At 41.2% G+C, this 21,623-nt stretch overlaps 1 protein-coding gene across 1 annotated transcript in view; it reads right to left on the bottom strand.

The window, feature by feature from the left end:
• Positions 1-21,623, bottom strand: part of MYD88 (MYD88 innate immune signal transduction adaptor) — a 54,505-nt gene that overhangs the window by 8,522 nt on the left and 24,360 nt on the right. Inside the window, exons 2-4 of the mRNA XM_069211066.1 lie at positions 16,250-16,789; positions 6,225-6,356; positions 4,204-4,384 (exon numbers count right to left, since the gene is read on the bottom strand). Of these exons, the coding sequence (XP_069067167.1) occupies positions 4,204-4,384; positions 6,225-6,356; positions 16,250-16,571 (635 nt within the window). The 5' untranslated portion in view covers positions 16,572-16,789. The remainder of the gene's footprint in view (positions 1-4,203; positions 4,385-6,224; positions 6,357-16,249; positions 16,790-21,623) is intronic.

The raw sequence follows: 21,623 nt of genomic DNA, 5'->3' as shown, positions 1-21,623 counted from the left end.
ATCAATATCAATAACGGACACATACGAAAGGGTGTCCTATATGGGTGCCATCTTAACTAAAGTCATCTTTAACAGAAAGGAGGAACCCAGGGATTCTATATAACATATCACCATGTCTATTCTCAAACAGTTCCATGTGCTTCATAATTGTATGTATTCACAAAGTATCAGTACAAATATAATCAATAATCAATGTAAGGCTCTCCTAAAAGTTAAACAAACCTTATCAAAAGGATCATTATTAGGTCTACGTGGATTATTATCCAATCCGATGGCTAGTACCAAAGTGTCAAGGTCTAGTCTCACTTACATTGTTGTAATCAATAAGCTAAAGGATTTATATACAGGCGACATATTAATGCAACCAAGTCAAAATTCTTATCATCCGAGCCTCATCAATAACACAATCCCAAAGTGCCAAAATCATACCTTAAAAATTACATGTGCATAGAATCAGTAGTTAGCACATATGTATGCGAAAAAATCCACCATTTAATTATAAGTAGAATTTATTTACTTAATAGATCAATATCTCTGCACATGAATGTGAAGTTATCCCCAATCTAAGTTCCAAACCAAGCTAAAAGAAGCATAACTGTTACCCAACAACATATATAGAGACAATGTTATCCTACACATTTACAAGAAGGGGTTATAACACTAAGGGCCTCATTAAGACCCTGTTGCGGTCGGACCACCGCCAATGTGGTGGTCGTCTGCCACATTACAACCATGGCGGTAGCGCTATGGTTGGTCCGCCAGCACCGCCAGTTTTCCTCCATAGCAGGGACTGGCGGTCCTAGTCCCCCAAGGCTGCGCGGCAAGCAGCGCTGCCCTCGGGATTACGACCCCCCTCTCAGCCAGCGGTTACATGGCAGTAGCACTGCCATGTAACCGCTGGCACAGAGGCAGTGCAGTCCATCAGAACTGGATCCTCCAACAGACTGCCATCAAAATGTTGCAGAATTTTGTAGTCACCTTTGACTCTGTACAATTATTTTCCTTCCATTCACATGAAATCACCAGAAAGGCAGATTTCCAGCTAAGCAACTTAACTAAAGTCTCCTCCTTACTTGGCCATCACAAGGTATTTTTCTCATCCGAGGTCTGGTCTAATTCAGATAACTCTAAAGCACTGCTATCTTCTTCAGTGCCCCAGTGAAGTCCCTAAACAAACTACAAATTGGCTTAAACATAGCATTAGGAATTATATTCAGTCTGAAAAAGCATGAACATATCTTATCCTATCAATACAAAGAAAAATGGCTCATCATTTTCTAAGAAATGAAACACCTTTGGCCTCCTCTGTAAAGCCACTCACATGAACTCACCCACTTATTTCACAAACTTGTTCACTGCCAAACCCGACCTGAAATCTGCATTCTAGCAAAGCCCCTAAACTCTTCTCAACTAAATGGAACAGTAAAAGCTTCGAAGAGAAACACGAGCACCGTACTATGGAACGTTTTCCTTCCAATCTGCCAAGAAGCTGCATCCCTCAATACCTTGGATTCCAAGTTGGAAATCAAACTTTTTGCATAATACCACTCTGCCCTCTTAATTAACCACTGTAGTCATATGCACTACTGGACTCCACTGATTTGTCATGTGTGAGGATTTACTTATCTATCTTATTTCGCCACAACTTGTCATGTTTTCATCCTTCCTGAACAACCCTCCCAGTCTACTGTCATTTTCTCTGCCCCTTTCACTTCTAGATCTTGCTTTACTGTGCCCTGAAACTAGACCTGCCTGGTATAAGCTGACCATAATAAATATGAATACTAGATAACTTTCTGTATATTTGTTTCCAGTATAATTTTGTTACTATATTATCAACATTGCTCACCAAGCTAGCACATGCGTTTCTGTGTGTGCTAGAATTATTACAGTTCTTATGCCTCAATTCCTCATATTTTTTCATACAGCATGTTTCTCGATATGGCTTAGTAACAATGTGTGAGCTCCAAGATTTTTGTCTCATAGCAGTTACTAGAATGAAAAAAAAAAGGTTTTAAAAAACGTACTGGAAACATTAAGGCCTCTTTAACAAGTTCACTTGGAGCATATGAAAGAACTTGAAATATGTCGTCATTAAAAGCCATGAAAGGTCCAACTCTTTGTGAAAATTTGAAGTCTTCTGGTTGGGAAGGGTATGAGAACAACCTTAAGTTAGTAGCATTCACCTCGTGCTGTATTCGGAGAAAATTAATTTAAACGAAGTCTGAAAGCAAGATTTTTCCATCAGATGCATTTTGTAATATTGAAGAAAGCTTCTGTTACAAGTAGGCTTTTCAGGGAGTTTCCTTTTTTGGGTAAAGTAGACTGATTTTTCTTGGTTTATTACATGCATTTCATTATTTTGTTCTTTAAAACGTTCCCACCTTTCTGGCGATAACCTTTCAATAAAAATAAAATAAAAAATAAAAACAATTTCCAGAAATAAGTGGAAGCAAACTGTTCAACTTAGCACACCACTAGCCACAACTGAGAAGGAATACAAAATGGTAATCTTTGAACTGGACCTACAAAAACTGGTCAGGATGGTAGACTGGATGCTATATGAAGTAGATTGCTTTGAACTCAGGGGGCTGGAGTGGACGGGGAAGAGTGGGACTCACAAAGCCTCCGACAGTCCAATTTCTGAGGACCACCGATGAGATTAACTGCAGGTTTTGGAGATATTGCAGTTTCTTAAAAGGCATATCAGGGTAGCCAATCAATCAGGCACGGATGTGCTAATATTAAAGTCCCAATTAGCAGGGCACTCTGTACCTATGGCTAATAAGGCAAGATCTTTCCTAGAGTGCAGAGAAACTGAAAGCAGTAGAATCAGACCATCTATAAATGAGTCTCAAACCTCAAGCTTTGTTCAAACCAGGTCTGTGCAGGAAGATCCCCAAGAACGGAAATTGAGGGTTTGCTGCCTATTAGCAGAGTCTCTGGTTTACTACTCTAACTTCAAGACGTTCTTGTCCATCAAAGTCTGCACAGCTGGCAACCTGTCATTCTGGTGACTGATACAATTTGAGGAGTAGCAGTCAAGACTCAGTAGCAATTGCATACCACTGGTGTATGAAAAACATAGGGACAATGGGACAGAGTGCTGACAACTGAGGGACCTCACAAAAACATATCTGCAGGCTTGAAAGGAGTGAGAACGACAACTTGTGTGAAGCCATTGAGTAATGATCTATACCAGTGCTTCTTAACCTGTGGTCTAAGGACCCCTGAGGGTAAGCCAAGCCTACTCAGAGGGTCAGCAACTGCTTAGTAAAATAATATTAACTGATTAATAAAGTGTATAGAAAGTGTGAGGGATGCACCCTCAGCCAATAAGAGAAAAGAAAGTTGAACGTTCATATGGTTTATTCTGCTATGAATGTTTTAACAGTGGATACTAAAATGCGATCAAACCGTATTACACCACAAACACGATTTCTGCTGTTTTTGTTTTTAAGAACTTAGGGCCAAATGTAGCATAGGTTTTTAGGTTGTTACCCATTCTGTGTCTATGGGAAAAAGAGTTTGTACATATGGCCCCAAATCTCTTGTTATCGATAGGCCTCTTTCCTTGTACCAGCGTTGGTCGAGTAGGGTGCAAAAGACACTCAGTGACACATTTTATGGGCATTCAAGCATTACATGCAGAGGATTAATACAGCAATCTTGATACATTTTATATGGTTAATTGAAAGTAAAAAAGGACATAACAACAAAGTCAAACGTTTTAATTTTAAGCCTGGAAAAACAACAACTCATGTGCACATATTTTTTGAAAAAGCTTTTCCCTTACTTCAAAACTATATCTTTTTTTTATTTTTTTTAACAATAGTCTTTTTTTTTAAATCCTTCAATTGGCAATATTAGAACTGACGAACTCAAGTTGTGTAAAATAGAATGATTCGGACAATTATTTGGGCAGGAAAATTAGGTGGCAGATGATATGGTGCGATGTGGACCAGGGAATGTTAAGGGTTTGTGGATGGGTATTAGCATGCAAGAGTCAAGATAGCAGATCAAAAACTGATCTGCAATAAATGTAATAAACATTTTAGGTGCATGGCCCTTTTGAGTCGGGGACTTCTGTTTTGGACTCGAACATGTCTCAGTGAAATGACGGATAACAGCGAGAGCCTAAGGTAAAAGTAGAAAGCTCTTTTTAAAGACATGCTATCCCACCCATTAGAACTGTAAAGGTACCTTTTTTCTATGAGCTCACTTGTGATGGACCACACGCATGTTCCTGGCAGCACGTCCCGATCAAAGACACACAGCTTTAGTTTAAAATCCGTCTGCTCTAGTTGCCTGATCATCTCGTGGACGAACTGAATGTCATTTTGGCAGTAGCAGATAAAGGCATCAAAGAGCTCCGGTGTGTTCCCTGGGAAGAAAGCAGTGTTAGCAGTAAATTACCATAGCGAACTACAAAAATCAAGTTCCGGTTGAGACTGATGAGCACAGCATTCTGCTATCACAGAGAACAACTTTCTCCCCGTCTTCCGAAAGCAAGGCAGGCCTACCCACAGACTCCTCTCCGGGAGGCCAGTGAGAGCAGCCAATAGCAGGCAACCCTAGCAAGCAGAAAAGGGCATTGTCTTGGAAAATTAAGGAGGGCAGCAACACAAATGGACTTTACCCTTAGAATAAAAATGGGAGTGACAGCTAAAGAAGTGAGGAGAGTCGAAAAGAGAGAGCTATGATATTTGGACAGCATTTGACGCGTTACGTCTTACATTCTGCTGAAACTCCTTACTAAACCTCAAATAACCAAAAGTATTGAAGAAGTGGAGATACAGAAGCCTGTGCAATATATACTATCAGGGGCAGTTTTTGGCCTCTGACTGGAGGCTTACTCCACTTCCATGATCTTGGTCAGCAAACACAAAAGACCAAAGTAGGGAGGAAAAATGTAAGATAGAACAAAAACAGGAAGGAGGAAAAGGGTAACATGGAACCACAACAGGCAATAAAGTGTAAGATGGGTCACAAAAGGCAGTTAAAAGTGACAAAAGGGATTAGGAAAAGGTCAGGACAGACCAGAATGTGGAGCGAGAAGGAGACCGCGAACGACCAGAACGGGGAAAAGAAGCGAGGGCAGAACTAAAGATTATGGTGGGGAACAAAATGTGACAAAATGACTGAGATACGCTTTTACATTACTTAAAGATATCTCCCTTTATCCCTACCGTTGCTCAGTCCCTTGTCTTATTCACTCAGTATCACATGCAGCACGACTCTTGGGGCTGCCAACAGTGCTAGAGGAAGGAAGAAACCTGCCAATGTTGTGAATTTGGGTGAATGCCCATAAAGCAAGGATGGTTCATTACACTGGAGCTTAGAGGGTATAACTTCCACTTTGTCACCTGGGAGACGGTTGGTGCAGACTTAATTGAAGCCTACTTGGTGGAGAGTGCACTGGAGCAGTGCATATATTTCCCTGTCAGGGGGCTCAGAGAGGACAGGAGCTGTGATGACAATGTTTAAAATTCCCAAAAGCTGCTGTTCCTTTCCTGGTTTTCATTCCAAGTTAAAAACAAAAACATAAAATGAGCTTGACATTTGCTGAACGAGCAATAAATGGCAATTCAGTCTTATGCTACCTTCAAAATTATTAAAGAAAACAAATGCTGACATTTAATTACTCGCAAGAACAGACCTCACTGGGCATAACCTGTACACAAAATGGAAAAAGAAAAAAAGGAAGGACTAGAACACTTAAATGCTTACTTAAAAAGAAAAAGTTTTAAAAAAATCTGAAAGTGATGTGTACCCCTAGTATGAACATTGCAGGTGAGAAAATAGAAGAAACAACTAATAAGTAATGGAATTAAACAGTTGAAAATGATAATGGTTTATGTTTGTATTCCTGCACAACGTACATCGGATTGGACCTCAGCGGTGGTGGCCATACATTGTGTTAATTGTAGTGCACTCCAGTTTACAGAATATAAGCGCTGCAATGAAACCCAACGAGAGACAGATTCAAGAGAAAGTCAAGCAGTGATGGCAAAAACTACATTGCTTACAATCAAGCCCGTACACAGAGAATGCCTCTCCGTTTTTGCAGAAAGAAACTCAATGTAGAACCTGGTGCAAGTGGTCTTAATTCCACAGAATAAGCACTTTAATTCAACAGTTCAAAATGTTTTCACTAATTCTTTCTCAAAAGGTGGGCAGTTCAAAGCACTCCCCTAAAACTAAATAGCAGTGAAAATACTTACCAAGAGGATCGTCTCTGGTTGTGATGCCAGACAATTCGTGAGATCTTGGGAAGCTGCTCCCCACCACTGGATCCTGCAGAGGAAGACTGTATTGCTTCTGTTGTTGGTCAACATATTTTCTACAGTCATCTTCTGCAATATAGAGAGGAATATTAACATAAATATATTTTTTAAAGGAAGCAGAGAATGCTGGGTAATTGCCAAGTTTTAGGTGGATGGCAGCTACTTTGTACGGAGTACTGCACACTACTACCAACATTCTAAAAGTGCTCACCTCAAATGCCTATTTTTCTAACAGAGGGCCTTATTATGAGTTTGGTGATCCTACCAGGGGACCACCAAACTCACGGGAAGGACGCCACCACCATATCGGTGACGTTATTTCCCCCATGTACAACAATGTTCCCACTGGGCTGTCCTGCGGGAACATTGCAATACGCGTTCCCGCAGGATATTGGTCCTGGCTTCTTTAAAGGAGCTGAGGCCAATACCCTAACACTCCATCACCCTAGAAATGTGCACTGTCTACAAAGCAGACAGTGCACATTCTGACTGTGCTGGGCTGTGCAGCCCCCTCCTGTTTTAAACACAAAAAAAGGCCTCAAGGGATGGGCCCCTGGGCCTATAAAGGGTTGGGGAGGCACCAGCACATGGTCCCTCTCCTCTTTTTTTATTGGTTTGGCCCTGGAAGCTGGGCTCAGAGAGGAGGGCTGCATGGCCACTCCCCTTATATTTTAGCCCCCGGGGAGTGTGGTCCCATGGGCCAAAGAAATTGTGGTCCCCACTCCCATTTTTTTTATTGCATTTGGCACCAGGTGATGGGGTCGCTGGGGACAATCAGCGGTCGGGGAGGGAGCTGCATGCCCCGCCCTTTAAAATATATGTTCTGCCCCAGGGGTTGGGGACCCCAGGTACCGAAGGCCAACCCTACACTGCGCACGCACAAAGCTGGTAATCTGCATGGTGTGGTCTAAATCCATTATTCATGCTCTTGACCTGTGAACACTTGGCAAGTGACGTGCACTCAGTAAACACAGTGCATTTACTTCAGACATGCCCTCCAGATATCAAGGTAATAGTTCCTTCCAACTGCTATCAAAGTAATTGGTCCTTAGAAAACATGACTTGCACCCACTTACTGTAGTCAATGGACTTACACCAAGCCAAAGAAGAAGTCCTGCATCTTGTACACATACCCAGGAGCATAGCTAGTCTTAAATGTTTTCCTTGCAAATTCAATTTTGTTCTTTAATCCATCATACAAATATCATAGAGAGAAAGGTAAGCACAGAAACGAATATCAGATGCCTTGATCTATAAATGTTTTATAATTATAACTACCAAGCTCGGCTTCACTGTATTCAGCTTGTCTTTGCTCATAAATCTCAAACAGATATAGGTAGTGAGTTTAAGGGCTGTACTTCAGGCAATTCCTGGGGGTCACAACTGGTATTAGCATCTATTTCCTTTGTTTCCCAGAGACACTGTGGTATTACAGAGGGCCTGCAGTCGTCCGAGCACCACTTTCTGTAATATGCACTGCTCAAGTGACCATCTGACAGCTTTACTATCACAATGGTTCTTACGTTTGCACACAACATATGAGGTCGTGTACAGTCAGTGCAGCCTGAAGACACCCCTTTCAAGTGAGGCACAAGTCCCATGGATCCCCAGGCATTCCCCTGCAGAAATGTGCAAACTCTTAAAGAGAGGCCAGGACTTCACCTAAAGCGAAAGGCATACCAGCAGCTTCAAACAGGAGATTCACCTTATATTAATGCACAAGTCACAGTGCAGGCATGAGCTCGCTCCTGCACTGTGAAGAGATAATTTTGTATTCAGATGCAAAGTCCTCATCTATACTGGTTGCATTCAGTAAAGGGTGCGGCTAGGCACAAACATGGATGGTGACTGAACCGTAATTTAGGCACAAGCTTTCTTCTGCTTGCCTTATTTTTCCTATACATCTCTATGTGGTGAATTAAAAAAAAAAGTAAAAGAGGTTAACTGTACAACATAAATACCTAAACCTGGTTTAAGAGATTCTACAAGGATCAAAGTACATGCCCTATGCAGATATCTATGCCATATTCCCTTATGTCGACTGTTTGGCTCTCTACATCAATTTTTAAAAATAGCCTTGATGCTCCCTAAAAGTAATTCACTTACTCAAGTGTGTACTGTGTAGTTCTGCTAAGTAGACTAGGGGCATCATTACGAGTTTGGCGGAGGGGATTGCTCTGTCAGCAGTGTGACGGATATCCCATCTGCCGTATTACAAATTCCATTATATCCTATTGAACGTTCAACACTGCAGACAGGATATCTATCACATTTGTGACAGAGTAATCCCCTGCGCCAAACTCGTAATGAGGCCCTATGTGTGGATTTCATACTTTGAATGAATGGTGCCTTGTACAAGAACATGCTGGGCCCCCATACTAAAGTACAAGGCAGACCGGGGTCCTTTGTCCTTCCAGATGTCCTCAGGACATGCATCTTCAAGACAGTGTTGCTGTTTCACGCATCTGGTTACTGGTTGAAAGACATCCAGACAAGAACTACTGTAACTGAACAGAGTATTTCAGGGGTATGGAATTTGATAAAATATCTACTTGTCCAAGGAACAGTGTGCTTCTTAAATTTACTTGTTCTATAAAAAAAAATAAAAAAAAAGATAATCGGCTCTCTGATTATGCCAGGGCTAATACTATAGTAGTCCTTGAATACTAGAAATCTCAAGCTCTACCACATCAATTTCCTTATTTTGCAACCTTTCTGCAGATCTCCATGCTGGGGCTGGAGGAAGCAGTAAGCATTAGTTCCAGGGCTGGAATACCTTTGAATCTGTGCAAACCTACTAACTTGCATGTTTTAAGGATTTTCACCAGCTTTTCTCTAATCTTTTCCCATACTGAGAAAGGTTGGAAATTTACTCCTGACAAGGGCAAAACTAGAAGTTCTTCCAGGGTTGGGAAAAAAGTTGTCGAAGGGAAAGCAGACTTATAAACGCTTAATAGATTTTCGCACGTGTGCTAAAATATAGATCACAGTATGTTCTAGCTGTACGTTTTCCTGCTCTACTTCTGTAAGTTGTTGTGAATTCACGAAAGCCACTCATTCAAAGACATATACTGTGGGTGCATGTTTGTGATTTTCTTTAAGAATTGAGCCCCTAGTTAGGTCTGGCATTAATCAAGATATTTTGCTTTTATTAAAATTCCATTTTTCTCTCTGTATCTGCTGGTTTTACTGTGAATGACAGCATTCAGCTCTTCTCCCACAAGGAGCATACTTGCCACAAAGTAGTTTGTTCAGTGCCAATAACTACTGTGGCAATGTGTGCTTTTTGAGACCCAAAACCTTTTTTTGCTTTTTGCCAATGTTTGTTACAATGGTGATCGGTTGGTGTTGCCAGTGCTTGTTTGTTTTCATGTTTCCCATACTCTTGTTGAAAACGGATACACTGATTTTCCATGATGAATATTTTTGGGAAATACTAGCACGCATCAACACAATTTAATAAATGATGCTTCAAAGTAATAGTACCTACAATTTCACAGTAATTTAGCAAAATGTTTTTTTCTATTTGTATTCCTTTCTGAACATTTTATTTTGAAAGCAAATCATCAGTCTTGATTACAAGCTTCTGCAAACATTTGCATCTAATCAGAAAGCATTCTGGGAGTATTGTGCATAGCCTCATATTGTTTAACTTTTCAAAGTGTGTACACTTTTTGTTTTTACTGGAACCACTGTCAGTAGTGCTGTGTGACCTTAGAACGTTTATTTAGAGCGCTCAACCTAATAATAAAGGCTGTGCATTAATGAATCATGAATCCAAGTTTGAACAGCATTAACATAGAAACACAAATATTACCTCAACTGCAGACAGTTGCCGTCGCTGTAAACTGGCAGCCAGAGGATTTGTCCTGCAGGGGGTTGGGCCTACTTGTCCCAAGGACAAAATAAACATGACAACTTGTTGCCCTCGACCCCAAACAATATGTCCTAAGCGTCTGGCTATATGAATTCCACGTCCCTGCTATTTTTTAATGCCTATCGCACAGCCCTGTTGGGACCAAGAGCAGCTTGCCTATAAAGGGCATGCCTGACCTTGACCTGGAAGCCCACATAACGTTTTTTTATCATTAATTTTATCTCATACAGCCTTATTCTTGTCCTGCTTTGATAAAAGGAACTTGATTTACCAAGAGTTCAAATTCTTCAAATTTCCTCTACTAGCCTCATCTTGGGATTTAATAGCTGGTCCACCAATCTCCTCCTCTCATCTTATATCAGAGGCCAAGAGAGTGCTCTAATGCTACTGTACATTAAACAAAGCTTTTCAAGGTATTGGCCTTAGATTGCCATTGCTTTCCAGAACCTTTGCCTCTCACTCCACTCTGTGTTCTGGGCTCCTTCACAATCAACTTTCTCTGTCTGCTCCCCTCATCCAACACCCCCATCTTGGGGTTTGTGCTTTTTAAGTTCATAGTCCCCAAGGTTAACTCATTTTCCCATCAGCACTTCAAGACGAAACTAACAACCTTATCTCTCAAAGCATCTAAAGACTTTAATCTAAAGTACCAAAATTCAATATGCAATTTTCTCTTTGCTTTTTTTGAGATTTGGTGCCAGCCGTCAGGGCACCTCCTCAAGGTAACAGCGATATTATATACAGGTATGTTCAGGTATTCATTCATTCAACTGCTGTTCCTCAAACACCCATTCATGTAGAGTGTACAGTGTACCAACATCTCTTCAGTTTATACTGTTCAACGTACATGCATATTCTGGTTTGTGAAATTTGATTTTGATGGCAGCACAACTTGTACTAACTGCTGAAATCCCATCAGAATGGCCAGTTTCAGATGAGTATTGTCGCTCCGGAACCAGTACTTTTAAACCCAATAAAAAGCTCTGCAATAGGAGTCAAGAGAGGGGACATTACTGGGAATAAAAGTCTGTTTCCATTTTTTCTAGGATCAGAGTAAATCTAAGGTCAGAAAACTGCACCAAGGTTGCTGCTGCATGGTTGGAAGAAGAGGAGATGGCCAATGGCCCGACCATATTCACATAACGAAGTAGGTTCCCGGCTGTTCTGCTTTTTGTCCCCATTCATGAACATCAGGACAAAAATGTTTTAAAAATGGGACCACTACCATCCACAAAAAAAATATACTTCATCACAACTGCAATTCTTGATGTATCCTTTTTTTTTTTTTTTATAAATACCTAAAAGGCTTCACTTTCATTCTTTTACTCTTATATTTGTGCTATGTGTTTGCCATTTTTAACCTTACGAATGCCTGGGACGAGCTGGTTACGTCCTTGGCCACGGCGCTTGTGTGCAGAGGACGTAAATCAGCTTGATTTGCACCCGGCCCTTGGAGTGGGGGGCGGGGTTGTCTCCTCCATCGCACTAAGAAACTGATTTGTTCCTCCTCTGTACGGGGAGGTCAGGGAGGCATGAAACGGAAAGGAAAGTCTTTTCCTTTCCAGGTCTCTCCGAGTATTCCTGCAGCACGGTTGCATAGCGACGGTGCTGCAGAAGAACCCACTAGACACCAGGAATTTTGTTTTGTTATTGACATGAGGGGAGCTACTCCTTAGGCAAGGGATGCTCCCAGGGGACCAAAACATTTTTAGGCCATTTCTAGCCCTCTTGGGGGCAGATCGGCCTATTTTTATTAGACTAGTCTGCCAACAAGGGTGCAAAAACCACCAAACATGTAATTGTTTTTGTAAACTTTACATAAGGGGAGCGAATCCTTAGGCAAGGGTTGCTCCCCAGGGGGGATATTATATTAGGCCATTTATGCCCCTCCCCTTGGGGGCAGATCAGCCTATTTCTATTAGGTGCATCTGCCCCCAAGTGGGGGCAGAAACAACTTAGCACCAGGTATTGTTGTGTGTGTGTTTTTTTTTTTTTTAGGGGGGCGGCCCCTTGGGCAAGGATCGCTCCCCATGGGGTCACGTTACTGTTGGCCATTTCTGCCCCCCCTGGGGGCAGATCAACCTATTTTTATTAGGCCCTTCTACCCCCAAGGGGTGCAGAAAGCCCACTAGACACCAGGGGAAGGTTGAAAAAAGAAAAAAAAAAAAAAGGGAGGGTAGGGGTATGGCCATATCCCCATCTCAAATAAATGGGGACAAAGTTGTTCTACCTGCCGGTGGGCAGATGGAGCAATTACCCCCGATCCACTCCCTGGGGGGCGGGGCAGAAAGCCTACTAGATGCCAGGGAATAAAAAATTAAAAAATAGAGGGGTGGGAGCTGACAACTAGTACGGGCATGGTTATGCCTCCCGCCCCAAATGAAGGGGGTAAGAGTCTTTCAGCCCCTGCCTCCTGCAAACTAAAGGATCCTATCCCAACGGCAAGTAAGAGTACATTTGATTATTTTTGGTTTTGATTTTACATTTGGGCCAAGGGAGCATGGCTAACTCTCAATATCGTCCCACTTGGAATGGTGGGCAGCTGCACTTTTGGACTTTGGGACGCTGCCACCTAGAAACATCTACCAGACCTACACACATCTGAAAGCTAAATATCAGAGTGAGTCCAGGGTGCTGTGCTTCACATGCGCCCCATGTCATTTTCTTACCCGTAATGCCCTGCAAACCTCCAACTTACCTTGAAATCATGTATTTTCCCTACATTTGTGTGATGGAACCTTCTGGAATCTGCAGGAATCCACAAAATTCCTACCACCCAGCATAGTCGCATCTATACAGATAAAAATTCTGCCCCACTTGTCAGCCTAAAAACGTTTTTTTCCAAACTGCCCTTTTGGACCCACTTTGGTTCCCTCTCAATTTCGACACATTTTTGGCCCTTCCCTGTTACAGGCTCTTGGTCCACCTACAGAAGTGAGGTAGCATTTTTATCGGGAGACTGAGGGGAATGCTGGGTGGTAGGAACTTTGTGCTGGTGTGGTGATCCCACACAGAAATGTGAGGAAAATATGATTATTTTGCTAAATTTGAGGTTTGCTGAGGATTCTGGGTAAGAAAACACTGGGGGATCCACGTAAGTTACACCTCCCTGGACTCCCTCAGGTGTCTCATTTTCAGAAATGTCTGGGTTTAGTAGGTTTACCTAGATGGCTGCTGAGCCCAGGACCAAAAACGCAGGTGCCCCCATGCAAAAACAGGTAATTTTGTAATAGTTCATTTTGATGTGTTCATGTTGTGTTTTGGGCCATTTCCTGTTGTGGGCACTAGGCCTACCCACACAAGTGAGGTACCAAATTTATCGAGAGACTTGGGGGAATGCTGAGTGGAAGGAAATTCGTGGCTTAGCTCAGATTCCAGAACTTTCTATCACCAAAATGTGATGAAAAAGTGTGTTTTTGCCAAATTTTGAGGTTTGCAAAGGATTCTGGGTAACAGAACCTGGTGAGAGCACCACAAGTTATCCCATCCTGGGTTCCCCTAGGTGTCTAGTTTTCAAAAAGGCACAGGTTTGATAGGTTTTCCTAGGTCCAGCTGAGCTAGAGACCCAAAGCCACAGCTAGGCACTTTCCAAAAAACATCAGTTTTCGATGTAAAAATTTGATGTGTCCATGTTGTGTTTTGGGGAGTTTTCCGTCACGGGCACTAGGCCTACCCACACAAGTGAGGTACCATTTTTAATTGGGACTTGGGGGAAAACACAGAATAGAAGAACAAGTGTTATTGTCCCTTGTCTTTCTCTACGTTTTTTCTTTCTCAATGTAAGACAGTGTGTGAAAAAGACGTCTACTTCAGAAATGCCCTGTAATTCACATGCTAGTATGGGGACCCCGGATTTCAGAGATGTGCAAATAATCACTGCTTCTAAATACCTTATCTTGTGCCCATTTTGGAAATACGAACGTTTCCTTGATACCTATTTTTCACTCTTTATATTTCACTAAATGAATTGCTCTACACTCGGTATACAATGAAAGCCCATTGCAAGGTGGAGCTCATTTATTGGTTATGGGTACCTAGGGTTTTTGACGAACCTACAAGCCCTTTATATCCCCACCACCAGAATAGTCCAGCAGACGTAACGGTATATCGCTTTGAAAAATCTGCCAGAGCTGGAAAAAGTAATAGAAGAAACTTAGACAGAAATTGCCCTTTTTTTTTTTTTTTACTCAATTGAATTTTTTTTTTTTATTTAAGCGGTTACTTTCTTGAAGGATTTAAACAAATGACCCTTGCTGAATTCAGAATTTTGTCTACTTTCAGAAATGTGTAGTTGTCTGGGATCCAGCATTGGTTTCACACCCATTTCTGTCACTAACTGGAAGGAGGCTGAAAGTACAAAAAATAGTAAAAATGGGGTATGTCCGAGTAAAATGCCAATTGTGTTGAAAAATGTGGTTTTCTGATTCAAGTCTGCCTGTTCCTGAAAGCTGGGAAGATTTTTTCAGGGGAAAACCACATCCTTTCTTCTGCAGCACTTTTTTCCCCATTTTTGTGAAATAAAAAAACGAAATTTTTGCTGTATTTTGGATAATTTCTTGGCCTCCTCTAGGGGAGCCCACTGGGTACCTTTAGAATCCCTAGGATGTTGAAAAAAAAAAAAGGATGCAAATTTGGTGTGGACAGCTTATGTGGACAAAAAGTTATGAGGGCCAAAGCACGAACTACCCCAAATAGCCAACAAAAGGTTTAGCACCTGAGGGGAGAAAAGGCCTGCCTGCGAAGGGGTTAAATGACATTTCTGCCAATAGAATGTCCCCATAATTCTACTGACACTCTGGAGGGTCCCTTTCCGCACCATTTTATGCATTCACATTGACTAAAGTCATTGCAGACGAGAACTCTTGTGCCTGGTCTGCATACATTCTGTTCAGTGCTGAGTAGGGATTTCTACTGATTTAGTATGTGGTGCCATGTCTTGTGTATGTAGGACACTGTGCCACTCCTATTATTTCTCAAACATGAATATATTTTTGTCATTTCTTTTTGTTTTTTAGATTTACACTATATAATCACAGTATAGTAATTCACAGGTAGAAGCCACAACAGTATGGTTCAATATACATTCGGTAATGTGGAAATATTCCATTCTCCCAATCTCCCCTCATAAAACGATGGGGTATCCTTAAAATGCCTTGGGGTGTTCAGAGACACCATGTGTATCTGATCACAACACCTTTCTTTATTGTGGCCACAATTCTGTCCATCATGCTTTTCGTTAATCTTTATAAGCAAGGATTTAACCTGTGGTACTGTCTATGTTTCGTGGTGGTGTCTTGCAATGAGTCATCATCCCAAAAGTGAATGCTTGAACACTGTTTGAAACATTGTGTTAGGTGCACAAACTATGTGACTATGCATTGCTGTTTGGTTGATGGGGCAGTTAGGGGTCCAGGTGGGCTGAATGATGTGTCCTGATGCAATTGGAATGTTGTAGTCTGTGAAGTGTACGTCATATTGTTGAGAAGCATCCTGAAACCTATTGAATGAGTATGGTGTTGTGCTATGTTCCTTAGGTTGCAAGCTCTTTTCTGTGGCATCTGTGAGCTTTTTCATGCCTGTTAAGTGGGTTGTATTTTTTAAGACGACTTTATTAAGTATCCAGCCGTAATGCTGCATTATGCTTATAAAAGAGTTTAGAGGACTTTCGAGAAAGAGTTTCTAGGAATGGCAGTGTGTTAAAAGAGTACACTGTACCTTTCAAGCATTTTTAGCCAGCAACGTGAGTTACAACTGTGTTGTGCGTCTGAGGTAGTGGCTGCATAACAGGCACAATCAAACTAAATCCAGCATCCTAAAGAGAGTAAGGTGTGGTAGGAGAGGTGGTAAACCCCACAAGGCTTTAATGAGAGGTTTCTCTTGTTCAGTTCAAGAGCCAAATAAGTGTTTGAATGTGCATGATGTGTTAAGTGTACATATTCTATTCACTATGCTTTATCCATAGTTCCATACTCTAAAGCAAATTGAGTCATCCTTCTGCAGAGTGAAGTGCTATACAAATTCGAAATCAAATAAATACAAGAAATAAGCATAAACAACCAGGCTTTTAGCAACCATTTTCACAAACCTATTTTCTGTTTGAGGTCGGTGAGAATGTCGTGCCTTTCAATCCTTGTCAGCATTTCTAAGAGGCCACCGACTGTAGCACGAAAGCACTTTCCTTGCCAGTCTTCCAGCACTTTGGCCGTAGGGTTGGTAGATGCCTCAAAATTCTTGATCTCCAAGTAACCGTAGCCCATTTCTTCAGCTAGCCGGGTCCAGTCACTCGCCACCATGGTCCTAGGGTTCAGGTACATGGACAGTTTGTTTCTCACATGAAAATTGAGGGCAATCAGCGGAATGGCCTCCATATCACAAGTCGCTGGTTCAGGGTCTTTTGCCTGAGCCATGACTGACTTGCCCAGCTCAATGAGCTAAAGAGTACTATGCAACTTTGCTGTGCTCCTTCTCAGGGTTGTCACCTGATCATCAGCCGTCAACTCTTACAAGTCTGAACACAAGCGAATTGCAGCTCGCTTGCACGCCGAGTAACTAGTCATAGTCTTCAGTTCTGTTATGCGTTATAAGTTAATCAAAGAAGCATTATTTTGCGAGCGAAGTCATCAGGCTGAAAATAGAGATGTAGAGAATGAATAAAAATAAAATCAACACTAATTTTTTTTTTTGCGTGGCATAAAGTTTACCATGTCTACAGTCAAAGCTATGATTTTTTTATGCAGCACCAATAATCTGTCTTTTGACTACATTAGATAAACAAGGTTATAAAGAAAAACCACATAAAAAACTTAAAAGCACTTCAACACTTGGACTGTAGTCACAAACATTTTCAAGGAACCTTCTTCCCAGCAAGTTTATATCATGATAGCCAATAATGGTTCACGTTTAAAAAAAAAAATAATAATAACAACAATAAACATGTTTTCCTCCTATCTCTTTCAGATCCTCATTAGGAGGGGCCCAGACCAATCACCGTAATTTAACCACCCTGTGATTATTGTTACTGTCGGTTCTGACACCGCTTTTAAGTGGGTCAGGTCTCAGAACTGGTAGTAATTAAAAATGGATATTGAAAGAGATCCCTATCGGACCCTATATTCATGTCCTTATCTTTACTGGAAAAAACGCCGACCAATTTCTGACTGATTAATGTAAAATTCATTAAGGTGATCTATGTCAGATTTAATTCCTGTGTATTTCTCGATTTAACTTAATATTTAATTCCCTAAGATTGTTAGCTATTTCCAGGATGCAGTGGTCATGTGTTTTTTTGCAGCATATTACTTTTGTACAGTGCATACCTTGAGCTGAGTCGCCTCCGTCTGTTTATAACTGGCCACGATTGAGAGCTCTAGAGTGGAGGCTAAAGGCAGAAGACAAAGTACTTTGTCACAGTGCCTGTCAGTGGGTTAAAAAGGTGTTCAGATTAGATTGGCATCCAATCCTTAATAACACAAGCTACTTGTGGTTTCATTCCCGAGGAAGACCCTTTTGATGTAGAAAAAGCACAACAATAACAGGTCGAAATGTCAACTATACATATATGTCATCCCTCGTATTTACTTTGAAAACGGCGAAAAGAATACATATTGATACACCGACTGGTGTTAAACAGAAGTGCAAGAATTTAGAAGGGCATCATATTGAGTCGATTGTGTTATGGTGTTTTTGTTGCGTTATTTAAAGCCACTTAATCACTTTGCATGGTCACTTCACACTTTGTCACTTTTTTAACAGTCTCACTAAAATCATTTTTCTGTAACCCTCGTTATAGGAATGATAATATACAAAGGCACTCAGGCTCTTGTGTTGGTAATCATTTATTGATATATCCGAGTTATATAGATGAGTTCAAACTATTTATTTTCCCCCCCAACAGAACCCACTGGAGTTTTATAATATCTAGTACTCAAGTTCTGAGGGACACAGGACTACCCCATTATATTTAATCATCCAGTCCTTGGCCTCTTTGCAGAGCTTATACAGCAATTGTTATGACTGCCGGTTGCAACTGTGTTTCTGTGCAAAATATTGACAGGGAGAAAGTAAAGAAAATGCAGGATTTAGAGTCAACTGGGTGCGTATTGTGTTTGGAGGACGGTGTAATGAAGGAGATGTGAGAAAGTACACTCAGGAGACAGAGTGAAAAGAGGGTGCTGATGAGGAAAAAGATGAGACGGAAGATTTGCACATGGATGGGATATGGAGAAAATAAGAATACAAGTCGAACAGTGTGAACATAACAGGAGTGATCGAGGCACTCTGGAGAACACAACCCCTTCTCCTGACCTCAGTGATGTTTAAGAGAGTCCCAATTTCAAAACATATTCACCATTATTGGTAACAGAAATCATTGCTGTTACTAATTTATCTTAATCAGCTAACAACCACTTACAAAAGATAGACGTTCTGCCTGGTTTTAGGTGCATGTCAGTTGAGTTATATATCTGGATGGATTAACAGAAAGCTCAGAGAGAAACCAAAAGTAGTGTGGCCCGTTTTAGGAAACACAGAAATGCATTTTACATGTCTACACCACACCCTCAATTACACAGGCCACTCCCCTGTTAGAGACCCCCACTTTTTCATGCCACTTATAACTTTAAGTTATGTTATAATTTATTTGCACAATTAATAAAAATAATTGCAATCAGCAAGGAAGATAAAAGGAATTGTCATCTAAGAAACACCAGAAAACGTCTAAAAAGAAACCATATTTCTCAAATGATTGTTTAAACAGGAACAATTACAAACAGGAATGTCGTAGTGGCCACCCAATGGAAATTCTGTAGTGCATATCGTCACGGGGCAGTGAACAGAGAAAGTCCTTATGGTTCTGCAGCGAGTCACTTACTGATTTGTTGTACCAGCCCAGGAGTCTGGCTGAAAAGAATACATCAAGAAAGTGCTGTGTCGGTTAGTCATGTAAAAAGGGCTGTCAATATACAACTTATCAGCTCAGGAGTACAGCTGACAAGAATACGTCTAGGAAAGTGCTCTCTGGGTTAGTCCTGTAAAAAGAGCTGTCAATATAAAACTGAATCATGAACTAATGAGCTCAGATAACCTTCTTATTTGTTGCATGTTTTAAGCGGTGTTCAACTTTTAAAATGAATTTAGCCAAGCATGCCATATGTTGAGGTGTCAGCCCTTTGAGACAAAACAGAATTGCGTGCCGGCATGATCTAATACCATTGGAGTTAGATATTTTTGAGAGACAGCTTCTGTCATGGTAACAATGTGGGGGATATACAAAGAATACGCGAGAAGTCTTCCTGATGATATGCACAGAGCCTGCTTCTCCTGTTTGAGGGTTTAAGCCATTTTGGAGCAGCATCCAACGAAGGGAGTCGGCAGATCCTGGCATGGAGCACCTTTATTTTTAAGATCTTTCTTAATAATGCAGCCATGTACGGCTGTGCTGCCGGAGCCTTGTAACTGTTAATAATCATCCAAGAATGAGATTGCAGTCTGAACTTATCTTTGTCCCTGCTCCATGAGAGCAGTTTGATTTGTTTATTTAATAATTGCTTGAAAGATTTGGTAGTAAGGTCTTTTGCCACAGGTCTCCTACCTGCAAAAGCTTTACTGCTAGAACAATTCCCTCCGACCATGAATTTGAGACTTCCAGCAAGTTCATGCCTGTTTCTCCCCAAATCAAAAACTTTAGTGAATTTGGTTGCAACGGTCTTAGAAGAGAAGCATATTTGAGGAGAGCCCCACCTTGTACCAATGCTTGTTCTTGTAGCCCGAATTTCAGTCAGATTTGTGCTGGTGAAGAACTGTGTGGCAGGGAAAAAAGGCGGCAAAAAACTTTGCTCTGTGCAATTTTTATGAAATCGTTAAACTTGCCAGAACAAATTTTCAGACCATAGGCCAGGGAAGGCAAAAAAATTGCATAATCACCATGGGGAGTGGGCTCCAGGTTGGACTTTGCAATTTCGTACACAGGGCTTGTACGGATGCAAGTTTGGATGCCATCCTTGCTTTCAAGGTGTTTAGGTGCAGGTGGTGAGACCAGCGCTCCTGCAGCCAGACACCAAGGTATTCATATCTGTCACTTCTGCCCAATGGCCGATCCCCACAGAGCCATTGTTTTTTCTTGATTACACGCTTGCCAAAGATGACTACCTTTCTTTTCTCCAGTGTCACCAACAGCTCATTTGTCTTACAACACTGATCAAAGGTATTTAGCACTTTTTTAGAGACCTGTGCATGAAAGATTCAATAGAACAATGCTGTCTGCATATAATAATGATGTTCAAGGTAGTTGGCACAGTTTGGGAGGATGGGACTTGAGGTGTTCAATTGGGTGCACAAATCTGCATCAGGGCTAGCATGCAGCCTTGCCTGACACCCCTGTCTATCTGGATTTTAGCAGACACTCTTCCATTACTACTTTTACCCCTGCCCAGATGTCGGAATATAAGAGCTGTGATCCTCCTAACAGTTTTTGTGGGATATTGAGATTTACTAGCTTCCCCCACAACCTGTGCCGATCCACTGAATCAAAAGCTTTGATAAGTCCACAAAGCAGGTGTACAAAGCCATTTTCGTTTTTGTGTATTTTTCAGGTAACATGCTTGTGCTGTCAAGTTGTCAGAAGTGCTCGACAAGGGATGGAAGCCAGTTTGATTTAGGGGTATTAGATTTTAGTTAGTTCCCAGTCTTTCAGTTCCTCTAGCATAAGACCAACAAATATAATTTCATCAATGTTGAGAACTGCTATCAAACAACAGCTATCTGGGTTCCCATAGGGAGACTTATTGTAGATTGATTTGTAAATTGCCTGTTTCCAAGGAATTTTATTTTCTGTGACGCAGGCGTTAAACATATTGCAAAGCTGGCTACTCCAAAAGACAGAATTGTGTTTTAATACTCCTGCAGGGAGGCCATTTGGACCGCGGGCCCCACTATTTCTTTAGTACTGAAGTTGTCCCTCAATCTTTTGTACTTCAAAAGGTTAAGGGTCCGGCTCTCTGCTTGAGGCAGGTGTTAGTTCCGCTACTTCTTGACTGCGGTAAAGTTTAGAGATGTACTCAATCCACTACTCCTCCGGCACAGTATTGCTTCACAGTTGAGGTAATGTGTTTCCAAAGGATAATGCTGTTCGAACTTGTATTTATGGTTCATTATTTGAAAGCCTTCATTATTAGGGTGCGTGCTGTAAATAAATGTTTTAAGGTCACACTTCACTACTGACGTTGGTTCCAGTACAAAAAAGAAAAACGTGTACAACATGTTTGAAAAGTTTAGGCTAAGAGGCTAAGTATAATGCTCCCAGAATGCTCTCTGATTATATGCAAATGAAGTGTCATTTAGTAAAATGTGTTGATGCATGCTAGTATTTCCCAAAAAATATTTCTAATGGAAAATCAGTGTAACCATTTTCAACACGATTATGGGAAGCATGAAAATAAACAAACACTGACAAAACCAACTGA

This window comes from Pleurodeles waltl, chromosome 10, assembly GCF_031143425.1.
Source record: "Pleurodeles waltl isolate 20211129_DDA chromosome 10, aPleWal1.hap1.20221129, whole genome shotgun sequence".
In the NCBI taxonomy this organism is placed as follows: Eukaryota; Metazoa; Chordata; class Amphibia; order Caudata; family Salamandridae; genus Pleurodeles; species Pleurodeles waltl.
This window is presented reverse-complemented; position numbering and strand designations above follow the sequence as displayed.